Below are 21,137 nucleotides of genomic sequence, written 5' to 3'. Positions count from 1 at the left end.
GCATCGGTGCTGGCCGAAAGTCTCCGAAGCCATTTATGGATGAAGCTAACTAAGAGAGACCAGACAGACCTGCCTAGCGTTGTTGAAGGAGTCTAAATTTAGGTCTGACGGAGCGCCTGGCCTGTATTTAGCAGTTAGACTCAGCGCGGCCCTGAATTATTAACTTCACTTTCTATCTGCCTGGTTGCCCCTGCCTGCTTGCCCGCTAATAGCAGGCCTTTTAATTTGTGTCTCTCTTTGCTCCGAGCAGATGAATCCCAGATTTCGGACAAGCTGCCAGCCAGCTTCGACGGGATGCCGGCTCCCTCCAGCGGCAGGCGTGGGAGCTGTCGCTGAAATGATAGATCGCGATGGGTAGCCGTGCTGGTCTGTCTGCAGCAGTAGAAAAGAGCAAGAGTCCAGTAGCACCTTAAAGACTAACAAAATTTCTAGCAGATTATGAGCTTTTGTGAGTCACAGCTTTGCTATTTCCGCTAATACTACAAACTGTTATTGCTGCTTATGTTGTTGTTATTATTATAGATATATTGCTGCTGTGATAGTTAAGGGCACCTGGTTTTATTGTTGTATATTTTATGAGATTTATGGACTGTTTTTAGATTGTTTTTAAAAGGTTGTGAGATTCTCTGAGCCTGGCTAGGCCAGGAAAGGGCGTCCTAAAAATCTAATGAATCAAATCAAATCAGAAGTGAGCTATGACTCACGAAAGCTCACATCCTGCCAAAAATTTTGTTAGTCTTTAAGGTGATACTGGACTCTTGCTCTTTTCTACTGCTGAAATAGAAGAATCATCATCATCATCATCACTGGATTAGCGTCTGCTGCTCATGTGGAGGAGTGGGGAATCAAACCCGGTTCTCCAGATCATAGTCCACCACTCCAAACCACCGCTCTTAACCACTACACCATGCTGGCTCTCTGTGTTCCTTCCAGGAAGCTAGTTGCAATGAAGATCACGGGTGGTGGGGGTGGACCATTAGAAAAACAATTAATGTCAGAGCTATTTTTAAAAAATACAGACAACCCAAAATATCCCTAAGGAGTGAGTAAGCTTTTGGGTTCAACAGAATTCTTCTTCTTTTCTTTTCTTTTCTTTTCTTTTAATAAGTTTTATTTAAATGACAAAAAAGAAGCCTATGGACTATTTTAGATTGTCTTTAAAAGGTTGTGAGCTGCTCTGAGCCTGGCTCGGCCAGGAAAGGGCGGCCTAAAAATCTAATGAATCAAATGAAATCAGGTGGTTCAAACAGTTAATAACTGTCTTCAAGGGCAAGCTTCCAGGTCACACAGAACTCTTCTTCAGTAGATGGCAAATTTTGCTTGTCTAATGCTTGCGTACGCGAGGCAGTTGTCTTTCAGGAGCAAGCTAGAGGAAGAAAAAATGGAGTGTTTGTCAACGGAAACATTTTAATTAGTTCCAAACCTATTTAATTGTTATGGTCCTAGTCATAGCATCAGCAGAATGCTCTTACATTATGGACAGAGGGCCTCAACAGCAACGTCACAAAATGGCAATTCCAATGGTGCAACGTGGAGTGAAACCAGCATCAAACCAGTTCAAATCTGGACTGTATATAGGGTTGCCAGCTCTGGGTTGAGAGATACCTGGAAATTTTGGGGATGGAGCCTGTGGAAGGTGGTATTTGGGGAGGGGAAGGACTTCAATGGGGTTAAAAGGCCATAGAGTCCACCCTCTAAAGCAGCCATTTTCTCCAGGGGAATTGATCTCTGTCTCCTAGAGATCAGTTGTAATAGTGGGGGATCTCCAGCCCCCACCTGGAGACTGGCAGCCCTAACTGTATGGCTAACAGATAGGGGCAAGGGCTTTTTGATCTAGGAATTACCTGTCTTCACAGTAGCCCACACTGTGTTTCACTGTAGATCTCTGTTCTGGGACTGACTGCCGATGAAAGAAGGCCGACTGAGGGCAGTGACTCATGCAGAGATGCAACAGGCAGCCACCTAGGAAGGCAGATAATTCATAAAATCATAGAGTTGGAAGGGACCACCAGGGTCATCTAGTCCAACCCCCTGCACAATGCGGGAAATTCACAACTTCCTCCCCCCCCACACCCCCAGTGACCCCTACTCCATGCCCAGAAGATGGCCAAGATGCCCTCCCTCTCATCATCTGCCTAAGCTCACAGAATCAGCATTGCTGACGGCCATCTAGCTTCTGCTTAAAAACCTCCAGGGAAGGAATGCTCACCACCTCACGAGGAAGCCTGTTCCACTGAGGAACAGCTCTGTTAGAAAATTCTTCCTAATGTCTAGACAGAAACTCTTGATTTAATTTCAACCCATTGGTTCTGGTCCAACCTTCTGGGGCAGCAGAAAACAACTCGGCACCATCCTCTCTATGACAGCCTTTCAAGTACTTGAAGATAGTTATTATATCTCCTCTCAGTCTTCTCCTCTTCAGGGTAAACATACCCAGCTCCTCCAACCTTTATTGGGAACTGAATGGGATAGACACGTTCCATGGAGACAGGGAAGGCCAGAGTGGTAGATCATGCAGAGACATGATGGACAGCCTCCTCTATGGGTGTGTTTGGGGGCCTCAGAGAACTCTTTAATAATTTCTTGCTGCATACAGCCATTCCCTCCTAGCGCTCAAACACGCCCTTGGGAATAACTTTTGGGAATCAACACCTAATTGGTTATATTGGGGTGGTTCTTGCTTTTCAAGAATTGAATTAATCTCGGCAAGGAAGCTTTCAAATAAACTTTTCTTCCATGCCGATGCGGGGCTCCGGCTTCATCCCATCCAGTTCAGCGCCCAAATACGATTCACGGCTTCTGTCCTCCTCGAGCCCGGCTGTTAATTATGGACAGTTGATTGCTGATCTCTTTCTGGACTCTATTTTGCCCCAACTCCCAGCAATAAGATACCAACGCGGCGTCTAGCACGGATCATTACACTCAGATTGATTTTCCTTCCCCCCCACCGCACTCCCCGTCTGTGCGTAATGGTTGAATGAGGTTGCAAAGAGGTCCATTTCCCCAATACAGAGCATTTGAGGGTGGGTCCATTTCACCACGAAGAGGTGTCTTTCTTGCTTGCTTTCACTCCTGCGAAGGACAGGTAGTTCAAAGGGCGCCTCTCTTTGTGAGTACTCGAGGCTTCGCTAATGGGCCTGGCAGAGGCATCAAAGGCAACACGCTTCATTGTCAGGAGGCCTTCTGGCATTTCAGCGCCAGGGATCCAGGCAGCTTACTCGAGCTCTGCTCCAGGACCAGCATCTCTGATCAGGGGCAAAGTTCACTCTATTAGCATCTTCGCCAATTAACTTTGCCACCAAAATCAGGGGTGGACAAAGGAACTGCCTCTCATAGTAGAGGGGAAATCCCATCCTCCCGCCAGCCTACCCCCACTCAAGCTAGAGAGCCAGCGTGGTGTAGTGGTCAAGAGCGGTGGACTCTAATCTGGAGAACCGGGTTCGATTCCCCACTCCTCCACATGAGCAGTGGACTCTAATCTGGAGAACCGGGTTCGATTCTCCACTCCTGCACATGAGCGGCAGACTCTGGTGGACCGGGTAGAGTTTCCCCACTCCTGCACATGAAGCCAGCTGGGTGACCTTGGGCTAGTCACAGCTCTCTTAGCTCTCTCGGCCCCCACCTACCCCACATGGTGTCTGTTGTGGGGAGTGGGAGAGAAGGTGATTGTAAGCCGGCTTGATTCTACCTAGAGTGATAGAGAAAAACCAACTCTTCTTTTTCTTCTTCTTCTTGCCAAATGCCAGCAGAGGCCCAGAGATCTCCTAGAATTACAACTGATCTTCAGACTACAGATCAGTTCTCCTGGAGAAAAATGGCTCCTTTGGAAGGTGGACTCTATGGCATTATATGCCACTGAGGTCCCTCCTCGCCCAAACCCAACCCTCCTCAAATATCCAGGAATTTCCCAAACTGGGGCTGGCAACCCTGCCTCTTGCTCCATCTCGCTTCTCCAACTGGTAGGGAATCATAGCCAAAATTTTAGGCCGGCAAACTACCTTTAGGCTTTAGAATTCCCCAAATACCGCAGAGCTTTCACCCTAGCCCATTTTAACTGTCTTCCCTGAGTGCTACTGAAGGGAGATACTTGTGTATCCTATAGGGTTATAAAAAAAAAAAATCGGTAAATTTTGGGTAAATATCGGTATTTGTCTTATTACAGTGTTTACTAAAAAATTTGGTCCATTATAGTTTATGGGGATTTTTTTCAAAGCTCCTGTGGGGGCACTTTTGGAGATAGAGTCCCGAAATTTGCAGCATCGCTGCAAGGGACTCTCCTTACATGGTCACCAAAGTTTAGTGAACTTTGGGAAGGGGGCTCAATTTTATGGTCCCATAAAGGGGTCGCACCCATCCTCCAGGCATTTGCGAGCTGAGCTATCCATCAGTTTTCAGGTTCAGAAGTTCAGCATTGCCGAGGACTGGCGGAAAGAGCTGATTGCCAGGCTGACACCTCAAAGTCTGGGGGCTCCCTTTGTATCTGGGGCGCAAAGCATGATGTCCATGCAAATTAGCTTCCACACTGAGGAAAAAAGCTTAAATGCAAGCAAAATAAGGCACGGAAGACATCTCTTTTGGTGGCAAATAACATCCTGTGAACAGTCCTTTATTGTTGTCATCAAAAATTGGATTTCAAGAGGTGGTCACTCACAGTGCTGGGAAACAAAGCCTCTACTCGGGGTGACTCAGTTTGAGAGCAGGTTTTCATGCGGTGTGTGTGTGAAATTGGAGCCAGCCAAAGTCATGACCAAACCACAAAATAGAAGCACTCCCGTGCTAATACCATAAGGTTAGAAATTCAGCACAGAGATACTAGTACAAAGTAGACAAAATATTATAGTGTTTAAACATGTAATGAAACAAAGTGCAATGATACATACAGGAAACACATGCAACTATATATACAAATGTACAATTCTTTTTCTGATGCAGTCTTTAAGCAATGAGATTTCCTTGTGTAGTTGTAGGAAAATTCATTAAAAAGTCCATAAGGTACTTCCATAAATATTCAAGTCTTCATAGGATAGAAGTAGATGGGGGACGGCCATTTCAAGAATATTTCTTCAGCCCCAATTTAATTCCTATGTGTAAATACAATATGCTGATATAAAATGCTGATATAATTCTCCATACTTACAATTTTACAAACTGTACATGATACAGTTTGTAAAATTGTAAGTATGGAGAATTATTTATACTATTTTATAATATTTATTATAACGCTAGATTTTATATCAGCTTATTGTATTTAAACATAGGAATTAAATTGGGGCTGAAGAAATATTCTTGAAACGGCCGTCCCCCATCTACTGCTATTCTATGAAGACTTGAATATTTATGGAAGTACCTTATGGACTTTTTAATGAATTTTCCTACAACTACACAAGGAAATCTCATTGCATAAAGACTGCATCAGAAAAAGAATTGTACATTTGTATATTTAGTTGCATGTGTTTCCTGTATGTATCATTGCACTTTGTTTCATTACATGTTTAAACACTATAATATTTTGTCTACTTTGTACTAGTATCTCTGTGCTGAAAGTCATGACCAAGGCAGCTCTTGTGAAGAAGATTGCTCATCTGTGTGGGTGAGGAGTCTTTCAGAAGCCTGGTAAGTAGCTGTAGAAGTGGTCGTTTTTTAGCTGGAGGGTATATCCCTCCAGATGGGACTGGTGAGCCCCATCTTTTAAAAAAACCTTATGCTTTATCCATATCAACCTGCTGAATGGTCGGTCAGACCAAGCTGGCTCCGGTTACAAGTCCCCAACCAGCAAAACCAGTCAAAAAGAGATAGAAAAAGGAAAGGCGAATAATCATTTGGCTTTTTTGGGAATCGCCTGTTTGGCTTTGGGGAGATCCCCAGGCTTTGGCGTTCAGTAAACCCAAAGCCCCAAAATTACCGAAATAGCTAATTTTGGGTTTATTTTCTATTCCAGTTTATCAATATGCACAACCCTAGTTTATACCCTGTCCTCAACGTCTGTGTTCCTGCCAATTGAACGCAGTTGAAACAGTAGAACATTTATTATATTGTCCATTTTATAAGGACTTGCTACACCTGCCTGTTCTTTCCTTCCATTGGCCCTTCACAGCCCACCCCCCATGAATGTGGACAGCTCCAAGGTTGGGAAATTCCTGGAGATTTTTGTTGGAAACGTTGCAATGTCTAGCATGCAAAGGAACTGAGAAGACCCAGCAGGGGCCGACAAGCGGTCAGCTAGTTAGGGCTGTAAGGTTAGAGACCTCTCCACCCTATTTTCACATCTCCTGTCTGTCCTTAGACTAATATTCTTAGGGGACAATTTCCTTGTTTGGGGGCTTCCTAGGGGCACCTGGTTGGCCACTGTGTGAACAGACTGCTGGACTTGATGGGCCTGGGTCTGATCCAGCAGGGCTTTTCTTATGTTCTCCTTCTTCTCCGAAGTCCTTCTACCCTCTCTCTCCCTCCTTAGCTAGATAGACAGCCAGAGGCTCTGTCTCTCAGCTTTCCTATCCTACAATTGCCCAGGAAGACTCTTCTGCCTTGTCCGCCTCACATTTAAAATCAGGGATTCATAGGGTTGCCAACTCCAGTTTGGGGAAATTCCTGGAGACTTGGGTTTCTGTAGGGGGTGAAGTTTGGGGAGAGACTTCAGCAGGGTACAATGCCATTGAGTCCACCCTCCAAAGCATCCATTTTCTCCAAGGGAACTGATCTCTGTCATCTAGAGACCAGTGGAAATTCTGGGAGATCTCCAGGCCCCAGCTGGAGGATGGCAACCTCGGACTCTGTGGTGCAAAAGGGAAACCAAACCCCCCACACACAAGTTGGCAACTTATGTGAAATTAGTGTTGCCAACCTCCAGGTGATGGCTGGAGATCTGCTATTACAACTGATCTCCAGGCTACAGGGATCAGTTCCCCTGGAGAAAATGGATGCTTTGGAGGGCGGGCTGTACGGCATTGTTAGGTTTGCCAGGTCCCACTTCGCCAACAGCAGGAGGTTTTTGGTGCGGAGCCTGAGGAGGGCAGGGTGTGGGGCAAGGGAGGGACTTCAATGCCATAGAGTCCAATGGCCAAAGCGGCTGTTTTCTCCAGGGGAACTGATCCCTATAGGTGGGAGATCAGTTGTTTTGGCAAGAGATCTCCAGCTAGCACCTGGTGGTTGGCAACCCTAGGCATTATACCCCATTGAAGCCCCTCCCCAATCCCCACCCTCTTCAAGCTCCACCCCCTCAAATCTCCAGGCTTTTCCCAACCCAGAGTTGGCAACTGTACAGTGCCGGATTTACGTATAAGCTAAACAAGCTATAGCTTAGGGCCCCACTCTCTTGGGGTCCCCAAAAAATTTAATGGGAAAAAAAAACTGGATGTACATTTCCAAAATCAATAATTACTTCAATAAAATACATATTTTGTTATGTGCAAATGGCTTTAGATACCTATCAGGTAAATAAATTGTCATATAGCATATATTCAACACAAAAAAACAGCGACAATTTGTTGTTGACAAAGGACAGCTGAATATATAAAGGGCCCCATTACCTTCAATAGCTTGTGTGTGTGTGTGTTACGTGCCGTCAAGTCGCTTCCGACTCATGGCGACCCTATGAATGAACGTCCTCCAAAATGTCCTATCTTTGACAGCCTTGCTCAGATCTTGCAAATTGAAGGCTGTGGCTTCCTTTATTGAGCCAACCCACCTCTTGTTGGGTCTTCCTCTTTTCCTGCTGCATCCACCTTTTCCTAGCACGACTGTCTTTTCCAGTGACTCCTGTCTTCTCATAAGGTGACCAAAGTACGACAGCCTCAGTTTAGTCATTTTAGCTTCTAGGGTCAGTTCAGGCTTGATTTGATCTATAACCCACTGAATTGTCTTTAGGTAGTCCATGGTACCCATAACACTCTCCTCCAACATCACATTTCAAAGGAATCTACTTTGTTCCTATCTGCTTTCTTCATTGTCCAGCTTTCACACCCATACATAGTAATAGGGAATACGATGGCATGAATTAATCTAGTCTTGGTTGCCAGGGACACATCCTTACGCTTAAGAATCTTTTCTAGATCCTTCATGGCTGCCCTTCCCAACCTCAATCTTCTTTGGGTTGATGATGGATCTATAACCCACTGATTTGGGGTTTTTTTGGCAGTCCAGGGTATCCGTAACCCTCTCCTCCCACACCACATTTCAAAGCTTAGGGCCTCATCAAACCTAAATCCGGTCCTGCAACTGTATGTGAAATTCATTCAACTTTGCAGGTTTGGTATTTATTTATTTATTATCCTCCACACACAGTTGTCGGTTTTTTAAAAGTGTGTGTATATTTACTTCAACGGGGTCCTACAGCGGCGAGGCGATTCGTTAATTGGCCCATTAAGTCAGACGGTCCAGCCGCCCTCCAGACGACCAACTGCCCCCCTTGTCAGTTACCGCAACTAGGTAAGAGCCCGCCTACCCGTAGACGCCTATTGGTTGCCGCCGCCCCCCGTTCTACGTTTCTATTGGTTTAGAGAGGTGACCGTTGGCTTTTGAAAGAACGTTCCGTACAGGTCCGAGAACGCCTCTGCTTTTTGACCGTCTTTGTACAGAGCCGCACCCGATTGGTCGGCTGCGATGTGACCCGCCTTCCCGCTCTGGAGTCCTGATTGGCTACCGTCGTTTTTTCGCTCAGGCGAGGGAGGGTTGGGCGAGCGCTAGGGAAGGGGGCGGTGGAGGCGGCGGCCATTTTGGCTCGGAGGCGAAAGTGACAGGAGAGTGAGGAAGCGGGCGCCGCCGGAGCGGGAGCGCCTCAGGCTTCTCCTTTCTCTGTCCGCGCCCCCCCTCCCTTCCTCCCCGCCATGTCGGAGACGCTCAGCGGCGACAGCCGCTCGGACGAGACCGGCGAAGAGAAACAGGTGAGGCGGGGGAGGGAATGAGAGGCGAGAGCCGGAGCGGCTACGTTGAGGCGCGGTGATTGGCTTCCTCCCGCGCCGCTCAGCGCCAAGCTGCCTTCTGATTGGCAGCCCGTGTGCGGCGCTCGCTGCCCATTGGCTACTCGACTTATAGCGGGCGGTCTTTCCGGTGTTTAGACCGTTGAAACCATAGAGATAATTTAAAGAAAATCTAGAGTCACGCAGCTAGCTTGGACTTCCGATGGTAACCGAAATCCTCTTTAGGTCACGATCCCTTCTGGGCATGCAGAGTAGGGAAGGTGTCCTCCTTAAAAGCCTCTTTCGTTGACTCGAAAGGCGCTGCTTGCCAGAGGGCTGTTGGGGTTGCCAGGCGGGGCCTGGAGATCTCCCGGAATTTGAACTGATCTCCAGACAACAGAGATCAGTTCCCCGGGAGAAAATGGCTGCTTTGGAGGGTGGAGCCTATGGCGTTATACTCTCCTGAAGTTCTTCCCCTGCCCAAATTCTGCCCTCCCCAGGTTCCACCCATAAACCCCTAAGAATTTCCCAATTTGGGGTTGGGAACCCCACAGATCCCCTGGAATTACAGCTCATTCCCAGACGGCAGGGATCAGTTTCCCTGGAGAAAATGAGGGCTTTGGAGGGTGGGTTCTGTAGCAATTATACCCTACTGAGGTATAATTTAGGGGTGGGGCTGTGGCTCAGTGGTAGATCATCTGCTTAGCATGCCAAAGGTCCCAGGTTCAATCCCCGGCATCTCCAGTTAAAGGGACTAGGCAAGAAGGGGGTTGGACTAGATGACCCTGGTGGCCCGTTCCAACTCTATGATTCTAGATAGGTGATGTGAAAGACCTCGACCTGAGACCCCGGAGAGCTGCTGCCAGTCTGAGTAGACAAGACTGACTTTGATGGACCAAGGGTGGGAAGGGGCTGTGGCTCAGTGGTAGAGCATCTGCTTGACATGCAGAAGGTCCCAGGTTCAATCCCCGGCATCTCCAGCTAAAGGGACTAGGCAAGTAGGTGATGTGAAAGTCCTCTGCCTCCGACCCTGGAGAGCCGCTGCCAGTCTGAGTAGACAATACTGACTTTGATGGACCAAGGCTCTGATTCAGTATAAGGTAGCATCATGTGAGGTCCCTCCTTAAACTCCAGCCTCCACTCCAAGTCCCCAGGAATTTCCAATCCTGGAGTTGGTAAGCCTAGATAATTGGCCCGGGGGGAGGGGACTGGGTTCAAGTTCCCAGTATTAATGGCCACTCCTGATTACTGGCCATGGTAACTAAAGGAAACCTCCATGTTCGGGGGCAGCCGGTGTCCCTGTTAGGAGGCAGCGTTGGGGGAAGGCCTTGCCCTGTATCCCCCGTTTGGCCAATTTGTGAGACAAATTGCTGGACTAGGTGGACCACTGGAGTTGTCTTACAATGGAATCCTTTGTAGAGTTACTCTACATTGAAATGAATGGACTTAGACTTGAGAAACTCCTTAGGATTTCACTGTTTTATTGCAAAAGTGGTTAATCCTGGCCTTTTCTTGTTCTCTTCGTACTGGGCAGGGCTGTATAATAAATGTGTTTGGTTTGGAATCCTACATTTGGAAGGGATCACCAGGGGTCAACTAGTCCAACTCTGTGCACAATGCAGGAAATTCACAACTACCCCAGTCTCTCCCTGTGGCTGATCGAAACAGCACTGGGTTCTGGCAAGCCTAACCAGGATGAGTTCAGTGCTTTGCTAGTCAGCTGGTAAGGCAGGGAGTGACCCAAGACGCTCTCTTTTCTTTTTTGTCCCATTCATGCTGTTTTGGGGGCTGTGGGGGGGGCCTCCAATCTGGCATCCCAACAAGAAAAGCAGGATTTGCTTATTGTCTCCATAGGACTTCTTGGGAAAGTGGCCCCTTGGTTTTCCTTCATGCAAGCCAGAGGCGCAAGAATCATGGAACTGAAAGGGACTACCAGGGTTGTCAAGTCCAACCCACTGCACAATACAGGACATTGGCTACCTCCCACACACACCCAGTGACCCCTACTCCATGCCCAGAAGATGGCAAAAAAACAACCCTCCAGGATCCCTGGCCAAACTGGCCTGGAGGAAAATAGCTTCCTGACCCCAAAGTGGTGATCGGCATTACCTTGGGCATGTAAGAAAGGGCCATGAGAGCCAAACACTGACGCAACCCTTCCTCCCCTCCCTTTCAAGATCTCATGTATCATGCCTGTTTTATTGTCATGGCTTTCCCCAGAGAATGCTGGGGATCACTGATGGTTGAAAATGTGCTGTTCCTAGGAAAGAGAATGACTGCTAAAACAGTTTCACTGTAGTGTAGATGGGCCCACTGATTCTGGGAAGCTGTTTCATTTCTGCTCATGGGTTCTTATAAGACACTAGCAGTGAATAGCGAGGTGTAGTGGTTAGGAGTGGTGGACTCTAATCTGGAGAACCAGGTTTGATTCCCCCTCCTCCACATGAATGGTGGACTCTAATCTGGTGAACTGGGTTGGTTTCCCCACTCAAACTACTACTCCTACACACTACTCCTACGGTCCTACACACTATTAGTTAATTGGGCTAGTCACAGTTCTCCTAGACCTCTTTCAGCCCCACCTACCTGACAAGGTGTCTGTTGTGGGGAGGGGAAGGGAGGGTGATTGTAAGCTGGTTTGATTCTTCCTCGGATGGTAAAGAAAGTTGGCATATGAAAACCAACTCTTCTTGCTTTAAAGACCTACAAAAGCATATGAGACAATCACTCTGTGAGTCTTAAAGGTGCCATGTGACTGTGTTGTCACATTTGATAAAGTGAGGTGTAGCGCACCAATGTTTACACTTTTATGTTTGCTGCAATAAGACCGCTCGGGGTAGCCCGTCTATCATCGACCAGAGCCTGGGCCTTTTCCATTGTGGCTCCATGGAATGGTTCTTTGGTGAGGGGGGCCCTTCTTTGAGATCTTCAGGAGGCCCCGCAAGGCCTGCCTGTTTGTCAGGGCTTTTGAGGGGGTTTGAATGGGCAGGTGTCTTATAAGGGGTGAGATTTGGGGTTTGCGATTTTGTTTTTGGGTTTAAACAGAAAAGTTTTTAACTATTGGAAGCCGCTTTGAACCATGAGGAAAGGTGGGATATAAATGTTTTAATGAATCAATAAAATAATAAGTATTTTGTGGTTCAGAGGCAGCACCCTCCCAATAACCTTCTGCTTATCATCTGATAACCTCCATAGTCTCCTGCCTGTGGACTTCCCAAAGCATGTCTTGGTTGCCCCTCTTGGCAACTGGAAGCTTGTACCTAAGGCTGAGATGAGTCAACTTTAAAATTATGCCTGGCATGGAGAGAGTGGACTGAGAGAAGCTTTTCTCCTTCATAATACTAGAATCTGTTGTCATCTGCTGAAGCTGAAGGGTGGGAAAGTCAGAAAAGATGCAAGGAAATACTTCACACAGTGTACATTTAAACTGTGGAACTCGCTGCCCCAGGATGTGGTGATGGCCGCCGACGTCGAAGGCTTTGAAAGGGGAGCAGACAAATTCATGGAGGACAGGCCTATTTATTGCTACCAGTCATGACGGCTATGTGCTCCTGCCAGTACCAGAGGCAGTATGTCTCTTTGTGTCATTTGCTGGCATGGCGGGAGAATGCTGTTTCAGTCTTCCTGCTTGTGGGCTTCCTAGAGGCAGCTGGTCACTCACTGCCTGAACAGACTGCTGGACTTGATGGACCATTGGTCTGATCCAGCATGGCCCTTCTTACGTTCTTAACTTGCTCAAGGCGATGCTGATGAGGCTAGGGTGGTGATGTGACTCATCTGGCGTTGGCCCATTAAGCTCGGCTGTCTCAGAGGCCCTGGCTTTTCTGTCTCTTTTTTAGCACAACAGCCATTTCCATCCATAGCTGGTTAACCGGGTCTCCTACATCCCAAGCCAGATCTGACAGTTGGAGCAGGGCGTAGGAGCAGCTGATGGGCCGCATCAAGCTTGGGTTACTCATTGCCCCAAATAAGCAGCTGGTATCTCTGCCAGTCTCAGAATGGCACGGCGAAGGGCTGGGCAAAGCTTGCTGAGTTTAGGAAGCAAGCAAAACGGGGGCATTTGGCGGGGCATCCATTGAACTCTGTTCCGTGACTGCTCCAGGCTGTGAATAATTTACTTTGCTCGAGTGAGGTCAAGGTTGTGCATTACCAAGCTCAACTTGGCAGGATTTTGTCAGAGTGGGCTTCCACACTGGTGTAGTGGGAGCCAGCATGGTGTAGTGGTTAAGATCAGTGGACTCTGATCTGGAGAACTGGGTTCGATTCCCCACTCATCCACATGAGCGGCGGAGGCTAATCTGGTGAACTAAATTTGTTTCCCCACTCCTACACACAAAGCCAGCTGGTTGACTTTGGGCTGGTCACACTCTCTCAGCCCCACCTACCTCACAGGAGGGTGTCTGTTGTGGGGAGGGGAAGGGAAGGTATATAAGCCAGTTTGATTCTTCCTTAAGTGGTGGAGAAAGTCAGCATATAGAAACCAATTCTTCTTCCAGAGCCCTTTTGTCAGGACTGTACTGGGGAACTGGGCATCAGAACTGGAGTCACTGGTTTTCCAGCCCTTGCCAGGGCTGGAAGAATCCCAGCTATGTTGTTGTTCAGGCTCCTTAAAACTTGATGTTGGTACCTAGGTGGTACCGTTTCCTCAGCTCTGTATAGGGCCTTTTCCCCAGGGATCTGCCATTCTTTCTCCGACCCTACCGGTGCTACTGGCAGAGCTTCAGAGGTGAGATTAGGCCCAGTCAGTTACGGTCTGCGGTCCCTCATCTTTCAGGTTTTCTACATTGCAGTTCGGTAGATCTTTTGGATGTGTAGACCTGGGCTCAGTGTCCCAAAGGGGCGTGCGGGGCTGCCAGCACTGGATGCAGAAGAGGGCCTTTCTCTTGCAGGAGAAGTATCTGACGAAGGAAGCTCTGACTCTCAAAAGCTCGCACCCCGATGATCTAAGGTGCTGTGTGTGTGTTAAGTGCCATCAAGTCGCTTCTGACCCATGGCGACCCTATGAATCAATGTCCTCCAAAACGTCCTCTACGTAACAGCCTTGCTCAGGTCTTGCAATGGAGGCCCGTGGCTTCTTTGATTGAGTCCGTCCATCTCTTGTGGATCTTCCCCTTTTCCTGCTGCCCTCCTCTTTTCCTAGGGACTCTTGTCTTCTCTTAATGTGACCTAAGTACGATAGCCTCAGTTTAGTCATTTTAGCTTCTAGGGGCAGTTCAGGCTTGATTTGATCTAGAACCCACTTGTTTTTTTGGCGGTCCAGGGTATCTGTAACACTCTCCTCCAACACCACATTTCAAAGGAATCTACTTTCTTCCTATCAGCTTTAAGGTGCTGCTGGACTGGAATCTAGCAGCAGGTACCACCTTTGCCATCTTCCTTCTTGCCCCGCTGGCTATCTAAGTTGGGCTGTAGGCCCTTCATGCCATGTTGTTTGTGTGTGTAAAGGGCTGTCAATTCTCAGCCAATTTATGGTGACCTCTTATGGGATTTTCAAGGCAAGAGACTAACAGAGGTGGTTTTGCCATTGCCTTCCTCTGCATAGCGCCCTTGAAATTCCTTGGTAGTCTCCCATCCAAATGCTAACCAGGGCCACTTAGGGCTGTTTAGCTTGGAAAGAAGGCTGTTAAGGGGAGACATGATAGTGGTCTATAAAGTTATGCATGGTATGGAGAGAGTGGTCAGGGAGAAGCTTTTCTTCCTCTCTCATAATACCAGAACACGGGGTCATCTGCTCAAGCTGGAGGGGGAGAGATTCAGAGCTGATAAAAGGAAATATTTCTTCACCCAACGCATAGTTAGTTTGTGGAACTCCCTGCCCCAGGATGTGGTGATGGCTGCCAATTTGGAAGGCTTGAAGAGGGGAGTGGACCTGTTCATGCAGGAGAGGGGTATTCACAGCTACTAGTCAAAATGGATACTAGTCGTGATGCATACCTATTCTCTCCATGATCAGAGGAGCATGTCGAATATATTAAGTGCTGAGGAACCCAGGCAGGATGGTGCTGCTGCAGTTGTCTTATTTGTGGGCTTCCTAGATGCACCTGGTTGGCCACTGTGAATGGACTGCTGGACTTAATGGGCCTTTGTCTGATCCAGCAGGGCCTTTCTTATGTTCTTATGACCCTGCTTAGCTTCCAAGATCAGGCTTGCCTGAGCCGTCCAGGTCAAGACAAGGGCCGAACAGAGGTAGTTTGCCATTACCTGCCTGTGCGTAGCAGCCCTGGTATCTCCCATACAAATACTAAACAGGGCCAACCCTGCTTAGCTTCCAAGATCTGGTGAGATCGGCCTATACCATGCTGCCTTCCCTCCCTGCCACTTTTTACTTACCAAAAACAGATTTGCAAGCCCAAAGGCTCCAAAACCACCGTTGCCTGGACGCCTCCTCCCTCAGCACCTCCGCAAATGGAGGCTTGTGTTGACATGACTGCTGTCATTCCAGTCACTGCAGCTCCAAAGGTTTCCTTCCCCCGCCTGTTGTATTAGGTTTTTTTTTCTGAGTCATCCCCCTTTTCCCAAGGATGCCTGCTGCGTCGTGAGGGGGAGAGCCTCTTGATGATTAAACGGCTCGATTTTTTTCCCCTTTAGAGACGCAGTGTGTCTCCGGCTGGTCTCCTCGCCAGCACCCAAATTTGTGAGGCTGAAGCCGGTGAGGTCAAAGTCAGAAAATCTGAATCATTCACACCAATCGCAGAATGTTCATAAACCACCAGTTTTCTCGGATGATATAATGAGTCTTTCATAATAAGGCTAAAAATACAACTTCGGAGCCGCGCTGTCATTGGCTGGGCTGTTGTGATGTCGTGGAGGGGGTCAGGGGAATGCGTCAGCAATAGAATGCTGACAAGTACTGCAGCTCTGTGAGGAAAGGGACAGGGGATCTTGAGGAAGGGGGAAGGGGCTGCTGAAGGGCAGGAAGATGACTTAGGGGTCCAGAAGTGCCATGGAAAGGAAGAAACCTGGTAGGTGCTAGGGCTTAGAAGCAGTATGTGAGGGAAGGATGGTTGAGAGAGTTAGAGGACCGAGGGGGGTTAAGAACATCAGAAAAGCCGTGCTGGATCAGACCAAGGCCCATCAAGTCCAGCAGTCTGTTCACACTGCGGCCAACCAGATACCTCTAGGAATCCCACAAACAAGACGACTGCAGCAGCATTATCCTGCCTGTGTTCCACAGCACCTAATTTAATAGGCATGCTTCTCTGGTCCTGGAGAGAAAAGGTATGCATCATGACTAGTATCCATTTTGACTAGAAGCCATGGATAGCCCTCTCCTCCATGAACATGTCCACTCCCCTCTTCAAGCCTCCCAAGTTGGCAGCCATCACTACATTCTGGGGCAGGGAGTTCCACAATTTAACTGTGCATTGTGTAAAGAAAGACTTCCTTTTATCTGTTTTGAATCTCTCACCCTCCAGCTTTAGCAGATGACCCCGTGATATAGTGTTATGAGAGAGGGAGAAAAGCTTCTCCCTGTCCACTCTCTCCATACCAAGCATAATTTTATAGACCTCTATCATATCTCCCCTTAACCACCTTCTTTACAAGCTAAACAGCCGTAAGTGTTTTTTTATTTCTCTGGTTCCTCACTCAGCTCTCTGAGCATGCGCCACTCTCTGAAATTGGGGATTCCCCAAGAAAACCACCCAATTCTTCTAATAAAACAAAGGAATTGGGTAGCTGTGTAGCTCTTTCTCACTGGTGTAGCTTGTTTGGTTGGACTCAATAGCCTTTGGATTCCTTCCAGAGGCAAGACTGTGCCCTTAGAATCATAGAGTTGGAAGGGACCACTAGGGTCATCTAGTCCAGACCCCTGCACAATGCAGGAAATTCACAACTACCTCATCCCCCTCTACACACCCCCAGTGACCCCTACTCCACACCCAGAAGATGGCCAAGATGTTCAGGGGCTCACAGCTCCCCTTTGCTACTCCAAACCTGTCTCTGGCCTGCAGTCCATACCACAATGTCCTGCTTTTGAAAAGAGTTCTCTGGTATCTGACGAAGGGAGCTTTGCCTCTCGAAAGCTCCTGCCCCGAAAAGCTTGTTGGTCCCAAAGGTCCTACTGGACTCGAATCTGGCTCTTAAGAACATAAGAAAGGCCAGGCTGGATCAGACCAAGGCCCATCAAGTCCAGCAGTCTGTTCACACAGCGGCCAACCAGGTGCCTCTAGGAAGCCCATAAGCAAGACGACTGCAGCTGCACCATCCTGGAGAGAATAGGCATGCATGTCAGGCATTTCAGTGTTGCTCACTTGTTTCACATCCTGCCATCCAGACTCATGGAATGTTATCCCTACTGAACCGCAGCCAAGGTTGCAAGGACTGTTATGCCTACCACTCTCTGTTTGAAGTTCTGGGAACCTACTTTGTTTTCGAAATGTAATCTCTCTCACTCTTCCTGTTCATCTATATTACTAAGTTTCAGCAAGACAGCCCCATAGCTGTCACCCTTTCCTTTATGCTCTGTTATTCTATTTGACCAGTAAAGACCAGCTTCTTTGGACCTAATTGTCTATGTCGTGGTTTCTGGTTCATTTGGACAAAGGGCTTACAATGCATCATGAACAGTAGCCATGGATAGTTCTTTCCTCCATGACCATGTCCACTCCCCTCTTAAATCCTTCCAGGTTGGCAGCTCTTCTAACGCAGACCAACATGGCTCGCTTCTGAAACAGCCCTCTTGTAGAACCGCTGCATTTGCTTGGTTCTGCACAGAAGGGCTTCTCATCCATTTATAAATAACACAAATCCCTCTGATACCCCCAACAATGTATAAGACTGGGCTTTCCTGCCTCCTCCCTGTGTCAATACGGATGCGGTGCTGTGGCCAGAGCTACTGCGGGTATGATTTCACTTTTCACCTGTGCCTGCCAAGTTGCTGTCTCCGAGTGGGATTTCAGCTTACTCCGTCCCAGAGCGTCCAGGCAGATGCAAAGAGTTTTTAACGGGCAGCCTCTTCCCCTCCGGCTAAAATTCCGGCGAGCGGGCAGCAAAGCTCTTAGAACGCTCGAGGTTCGTCTGCAAAGGAGGGCTGTGCGGCGAAGCTGTCCTCCGGTCCAAAAGTAGGCTTGGTTGTTGGCAGCTGCCCCCTTGTGACTGAAGCAAAGGCTTCTCTGGCTCCGAAGCTCATACTGGCTTGTCAATTAATGGAAAGCCTGAGTCTGAGCCAGCGTGATGTAGTGGTTGAGCAGTGGACTCTAATCTGGATTACCAGATTTGTTCTCCCCATTCCTCCACATGAGCAGCGGACTCTAATCTGGTGAACCGGGTTGGTTTCCCCCACTCCCCCACATGAAGCCAGCTGGGTGACCTTGGGCTGGTCACAGTTCTCCAGATTCAGCCCCACCTACCTCACAATGTGTCTGTAGTGTTGAGTTGCTCTGCAGTGTAAAAGGCATGTCCTCTGCCCGTCTTCTCTATTTAGGTGCCAAAGAACGTCACGTGGTGTGGGCAGTGGGGGTGTTGCCGGGTTCAGTTGCTTGACTTTGGTCCTTAAGCCAGCGTGGTGTAGTGGTTAAGAATCATAGAATCGTAGAGTTGGAAGAGCGGTGGTTTGGAGCGATGGACTCTGATCTGGAGAACTGGGTTTGATTCCGCACTCCTCTACATGAAGCCAGCTGGGTGACCTTGAGCTAGGCACAGCTCTCTCAGCCCCACCTACCTCACAGGGCGTCTGTTGTGGGGCGAGGAAGGGAAGGTGATTGTAAGCCAGTTTGAGTCTCCCTTAAGTGGTAGAGAAAGTATTTAAAACTAACTCTTCTTCTTCTTAATTTCTTCTCCCTTTCAGGATACGCAAGAGAAGGAAGCGGTCATCCCAGAGAGAGCCGAAGAGGCCAAACTGAAGGCTAAGTACCCCAGCCTCGGACTTCAGAAGCCTGGAGGGTCCGACTTCTTAATGAAGAGGCTCCAGAAAGGGGTACGTGCCCAATTCTTCCCCACCCCCGGCCCCATGTGTCCAAGGCTCCAAGCTGCTGGATGGGTTTTAGACCAGGGGTGACCTTCTCTGGAGCACCTGGGAGGTGGCAGCTGGGTCATGGCTTAATTCATAGAATCGTAGAATCATAGAGTTGGAAGGGTCATCTAGTCCAACCCCCTGCACAATGCTGGAAATCCACAACCACCTCCCCCCCACACCCCCAGTGACCCCCCCCTACTCCATGCCCAGAAGATGGGGTGGGGGAAACGCCTCCAAGATCCCTGGCCAATCTGGCCTGGAGGGAAATTGCTTCCTGACCCCAAAGTGGCAATTGGCATTTCCCTGGGCATGTAAGAAAGGGTCACAAGAGCCAAACACTGATGCAACCCTTCCTGCCCTCTTTCTCATGAACTGCCTGAGAGAACCAGCGCGGTGTAGTGGTTAAGAGCAGTGGTTTGGAGTGGTGGCGTCTGATCTGGAGAACCGGGTTCGATTCCCCATTCCTCCACATGAGTGGCGGAGGCTAATCTGGTGAACTGGATTTGTTTCCCCACTCCTCCACATGAAGCCAGCTGGGTGACCTTGGGCTAGTCACAGCTCTCTCAGTCGCACCTGCAGGGTGGCTGTTGTAGGGGGGAAGGGAAGGTGACTGTAAGCCGGTTTGATTCTGCCTTGAGTGGTAGAGAAAGTTGGCATATAAAAACCAATTCTTCTTCTTCTTCACAGTAACACAGTTTCTGAGGGCTTGGTCCACTGCTGGAATGAGGGTCTCTTTGAATCTGGCCCTTCTTCATTCCACTTTCTTGGGGGAGGGGGGCAGGCAAAAGCCTGAAATGAAATGGTTGCTCTCCATTAAACAACACCCCCGGCCTGATATTGACCGAGTGTCCCCGTTAGGCCTGTTCCTAGGACTGAACCCAGGGTTTCGCATGGAGGGTTCCTTTTCTCGTGCTAGACCTCTGGCTGGCAATGAGATGGGTTCGTTGGTGTGCCACTTTTCTGCGTGGGGGATTATGTTCTTTCCCGTGGGGAGCTGGGACTGTCACCCTTGCCCTGGTAGAGGCTTCTGCCGAAACCTAGTGATGCTTGCAGTAGTACGTCACGTTACAGTCAACAGTGCTGGCAAAGAGGCTTATCCATAAAGCGTGTGTTGGGGGTGGGGGGCAGAATGGGGATATCATGAGGATAGTTGCTAGGCAACTGCTGGAATGTCCCCCTAATGCTTTTGCGTAGTTGCAGATTACCTCTTGATATTCTCTCCCCCTTTCTACCAGCGCTAAACTGTAACGGGAGGAGGGGCCGAGGCTCAGTGGTAGAGCCTCTGCTTGGCATGCAGAATGTCCCAGGTTCAATCCCCGGCATCTCCAGTTAAAGGGACTAGGCAAGTAGGTGATGTGAAAGACCTTCTCTACCTGAGACCCTGGAGAGCCACTGCTGGTCTGAGTAGACAATACTGACTTTGATGGATCGAGGATGGGGAGGGGCTGTAGCTCTCTGAAAGAGTATCTGCTTGGCATGCAGAAGGTCCCAGGTTCAATCCCCAGCATCGCCAGTTAAAGGGACTAGGCAGGTAGGTGATATGAAAGACCCCCACCTGAGACCCTGGAGAGTCGATGCTGGTCTGAGTAGACAATACTGACTTTGATGGACTGAGTGTGGGGAGGGACTGTAGCTCTCTGAAAGAGCATCTGCTTGGCCTGCAGAAGGTTCCAGGTTCAATCCCCGTCATCTCCAGTTAGAGGGACTAGGCAAGTAGGTGATGTGAAAGACCTCTGCCGGAGACCCCGGAGAGCCGCTGCCGGTCTGTGTAGACAATACTGACTTTGATGGACCGAGGGTCTGATTCAGTATAAGGTAGCTTTATGGGTTCAACAGTATAGGATAAGCAGAAGGGGAGCAGGGATGGGGGAGGTTTCTTACGGTGCTTGGTGGGCCAATTGACGGCTTTTTCTTTGGCTGGATTTGGCCCGCGTATGCCTGTGGCCGACCTCTTAGCTCGCCCTAAAAACCGTCTTCTCCCCCCCCTCCACCTCAGCAAAAGTACTTTGACTCTGGGGACTACAACATGGCCAAAGCGAAGATCAAGAACAAACAGCTGCCGACGGCGGGAGCGGACAAGAACCTGGTGACCGGCGACCACATCCCGACGCCGCAAGATCTCCCACAGAGAAAATCCTCGCTCGTAACCAGCAAGCTCGCAGGGTAACCTGCACTCCCCATGGGGTTTCCGTTTTGTTTTGATTTGGGTTTTTTTTTGGGGGGGGGTGTCCAACCAGTTGAACTTTGCTGTATCATAGAGCTGGGACACACAGAGCTCATGTAGCTGC

The 21,137-nt window shown here is 48.8% G+C and overlaps 2 protein-coding genes and 1 non-coding gene across 3 annotated transcripts in view; all 3 read left to right on the top strand.

Annotated features, from left to right (window-relative positions):
* Nucleotides 1-21,137, top strand: part of LOC130480597 (cathepsin K) — a 243,663-nt gene that overhangs the window by 211,424 nt on the left and 11,102 nt on the right. The window lies entirely within an intron of this gene.
* Nucleotides 8,790-21,056, top strand: ENSA (endosulfine alpha). The gene is made up of 3 exons (XM_056853208.1): nt 8,790-8,879; nt 18,682-18,810; nt 20,846-21,056. Exons 1-3 carry the CDS (start codon nt 8,823-8,825, stop codon nt 21,014-21,016), a joined length of 357 nt encoding a protein of 118 aa, XP_056709186.1. The 5' UTR covers nt 8,790-8,822; the 3' UTR covers nt 21,017-21,056.
* TRNAV-GAC (transfer RNA valine (anticodon GAC)) lies at nt 9,803-9,874 on the top strand. Its single transcript has one exon. It is a non-coding gene; the product is annotated as a tRNA-Val (tRNA).

This window comes from Euleptes europaea, chromosome 7, assembly GCF_029931775.1.
Source record: "Euleptes europaea isolate rEulEur1 chromosome 7, rEulEur1.hap1, whole genome shotgun sequence".
Taxonomy (NCBI): domain Eukaryota; kingdom Metazoa; phylum Chordata; class Lepidosauria; order Squamata; family Sphaerodactylidae; genus Euleptes; species Euleptes europaea.
This window is presented reverse-complemented; position numbering and strand designations above follow the sequence as displayed.